Source organism: Triticum urartu, unplaced genomic scaffold (assembly GCF_003073215.2).
Source record: "Triticum urartu cultivar G1812 unplaced genomic scaffold, Tu2.1 TuUngrouped_contig_5491, whole genome shotgun sequence".
In the NCBI taxonomy this organism is placed as follows: domain Eukaryota; kingdom Viridiplantae; phylum Streptophyta; class Magnoliopsida; order Poales; family Poaceae; genus Triticum; species Triticum urartu.
The window spans coordinates 2,394-5,701 of record NW_024116170.1 but is presented as its reverse complement, the minus strand read 5'-3'; the positions used below and the strand labels follow the sequence as shown (position 1 = coordinate 5,701).

The 3,308-nt window shown below is 44.1% G+C and overlaps 1 protein-coding gene across 1 annotated transcript; it reads left to right on the top strand.

The window, feature by feature from the left end:
- On the top strand, positions 1–2,410 carry LOC125529290 (CASP-like protein 5A2; the record flags this gene model as incomplete). Its single annotated transcript, XM_048693696.1, is given in 3 exon segments — positions 1–65; positions 1,439–1,571; positions 1,889–2,410. Coding segments are annotated over 3 exon segments (402 nt in total), but the record flags the coding sequence as incomplete, so codon positions are not given.
- Between the last annotated feature and the right edge of the window lie 898 nt (positions 2,411–3,308).

The window sequence follows — 3,308 nt, the reverse complement described above, 5'->3', positions numbered from 1 at the left end:
CTCGCGGCCTCCGCCGTCCTCTTCATGGTCTCCACCGACGACTTCCGCGCGCTCACCGCCTTCCGGTGAGTGCCCCCCTCCGGCCCTCCCGCTCCACATCTTGTTCCCCCCACTAGGGTCTCGATCCATTTCCCCTTTGCTCCGAAAGCAGATCGATTTCTCCTTGGAAATTTGGAACTGAGCAGATGATGCTGTGTGAGGTGGGTTTTTCTCGTTTTCAGTTGAAGTCTGAAGAGATTGCATATGCATCTGCCTCAGGGATGACTGCATATTAGTTAGCCACATTCCCAGAATCTGTCTGTTCACCTGCTAGTATTTCTGTATATTGTTGAAATTGAGATGATCTTTATGTTTCCTTGAGTGCAGATCACTCTAGCATTTTTTATCTTAGTGCCACCCAGTAACAAAATTAGCAAGAATAGTGTTTTTGTTTGAAAAATGCTAATTACTACTCCCTCTGTAAATTAATATAAGAGCGTTTAGATCACTAAAATAGTAATCTAAACGCTCTTATATTAGTTTACGGAGGGAGTACTACTAAGTAGAAGTATTTCACATCCAAGCTGAATGGATGGATATAATCATACAAGCACATTATCCAACTTGCAAATAGCAGAGTTTCAGATCAACGTACACAGCTGCCAATGAATGATACGCAACCAGCCTATGCGTATTAGCGAAAAATAGCACGTAGTTTCCAGTAGAAATTGTTATTGGGTGCTTTCTTCATCCTCCAAAGAGAAATGCTCATACTCGTTCGCATTTTGATACTTTTCCTTTTGAATTGGTTTGGCATCCTGAAAGAGGCAATGCAATTAGATGGTGACATTGCCCTGTGGTATCATCTCAGCTGTCTCCTTGGATGCAGCAATTTTTAGATTGAGCCTTCCCTTTTTTTTGGTCTCCCCAGTTTGATGTCTGCATGCATAGTTTCCAGGGCATTCGGCACAGAGCATTTCACTGTGTATGCCGATAAGTTTGGTTCGCACTCTGCCATTCTGGTTATGGGAATTCGGAATAGTGTGATTTGTAATGGACAATCGTGTACTGTCCTGTGCATACATATTGTTGGTCAGGTTAAACATTTGAGCAAGTGCATCCAGTGTTTTACGATTAGTCTGGCATCTTGAAAGAGGCAATGCAGATCAGATGGTGACACGTTGATGTTCTCTGTGATATCATCTCAGCTGTCTTTCTTGGATACGGTGCTAGGTTGGTTAGCATTCTGGTTGTGGGAACTCAGAACAGTGTGATTGTTGTAATCTACATTCCTGATATGCATTACATGTTGTCTTATGCTAGTATGCATGTGTATCTTATCTTACTTCTGTGGTGCGATCAGATAGTGTTTTGTATTAGGATGTTGCTTTCAGAATTCAGAACAGGGGATCGATTTCCTTCTATAGATGAACTCACTCATTGTTGTTCTTTTGAGCAGCCTCCTTGTAGCAGCAGAGTCTTTGCAATGCCTGTGGAGCCTCTCCCTGGCCGCCGTGGACGTCTACGCGCTTCTTGTGAAGCGCTCCTTCCGGACACCCCGAGCTACCACCATATATTCCACCGGGGACTGGGTAAGTCACACTCTATTTTTCTCAGGCACCTCAAATTCAAAACAAACACCCATCTGCCGTTCCCTGTGGACTCACTCCTGCACTGAAAATGTTTCACAGACATGAACATGCAAACAATCATTTAAGCATCACATGTATTTTTCCTTTCTCCTAAGGCCTTGTTCGGTTGCGTGTGAATCCGAGTGCATTGAAGGGAAAATAGGAACCAATCCTTGCCAATTCCCTTCAATCCTCTTGGGGAGAGGATTAACCGAACAAAGCCTAAAGAAGTATGCATAGATACGGTTCTGACCCTCCCCCCGGTGTCTCATCGGCAGGTCACTGGAGCACTGAGCTTCGCTGCAGCGAGTGGGTCAGCCGCCATGACCACTCTCATCAACAACGACCTGCTACTGTGCTCGGAGAACCACTGCCCGACCTTTATGGCCGCAACCGCCATGGCTTTCTTGAGCTGGTTCGCCATCGCGCCATCCTGTGTCATTAACCTCTGGGCGGCGGTCTACGCAGTGCAGAGAGCTTAGTCTGTGGAGCAAGAACCAGGCTGTTTGACCAACTTAGGTGGCACATCTAATATAATTACTACTTACGACTCGGTATATTATCGATATTTCTGTAGTAAAATCAGGGAGTAGCTTGATGTTCAGAAGGGTGGTTGTGAAGCTCTGCACTTTATCTCCAGGAGCGTATGTATGCCATCTTATTATGCGAGGCTGGCTGGACTGGTGGTTGTGATCTGGTGATGACCTGACTGATGGGCTACTTGTGTAGAGCTCAAGGTTGCTGATGATATGCTCAGTATGTTCTATTTCGTGACTTTCGTATATTTTGTTATTGATATCTGGATCTTAGTCCCCGAGATTACTTGCGCCGTGTGCGGTATATCGGTTCATTCAGTAGGCCCTTGGTTCTTCTCCTATGTGAAAATGCCAATAGACGTTAGAACCATCAGTGTGACAGTGTTATTACTTGGTCAAGGAAATTTCTGTTGGCGTGATAAGGAAAAGGCATAATTCGTTACAATATGACACAGGAGATTTGATTCAGTATTTCGATTCAAGCCACAATGAAGGCTAGCCACTGGTTTTCTATTCCTGCAAGAAGCTTCCTCTATGAGTGCACTACAATTGCAAAGGGGGGAAACAGCAAACCTAAATGGTGAAACAAATCATCTCGAGAGATGGGTCAAATTCAGCATCGATCCGTACTAAAACCTAGGAAGGTTCGCCAGGAACTTGATATCCCTTGCATTAGGGGAAATTCGCAAGGTCATGCAGGTGCATAGGCACGCACCTGCACAATCGCCTAAAGCCATTGATTTGGGTTCTGATCCGGAAACTTGTTTCGCGTGAAAATTCCTGAAAAGAGATGAAAACTAAACATGTCAATATGAAACAGCACACATGTTCATCATGTGCTGAAATACTTCGTCCAACCATTTTTGTACGTCCTTTCCCTCTACATTCCGTCTTGTTTGTCTCCGCCTTCGATGGATTTTTCTTTTCAATAGTGTTTCATCCATTTTTAATGTTCATGTCCTTCTTACTCGTGGCCCCTGTTCAACTGTCAGCTTTCGGTGCTCTTCCCTTTCAGTTCGTCTATGTTTTTTCTTTCCAAATTCTTTCATCCTATTGTTTCTTAATTAGTTTTATGTATGTCCAATTACCTTGTTAACTCCAAATTCATGGCATGCTCCTTCCCATCGTCAATCATACACTGTTTATGCAATGATTCTTCCAT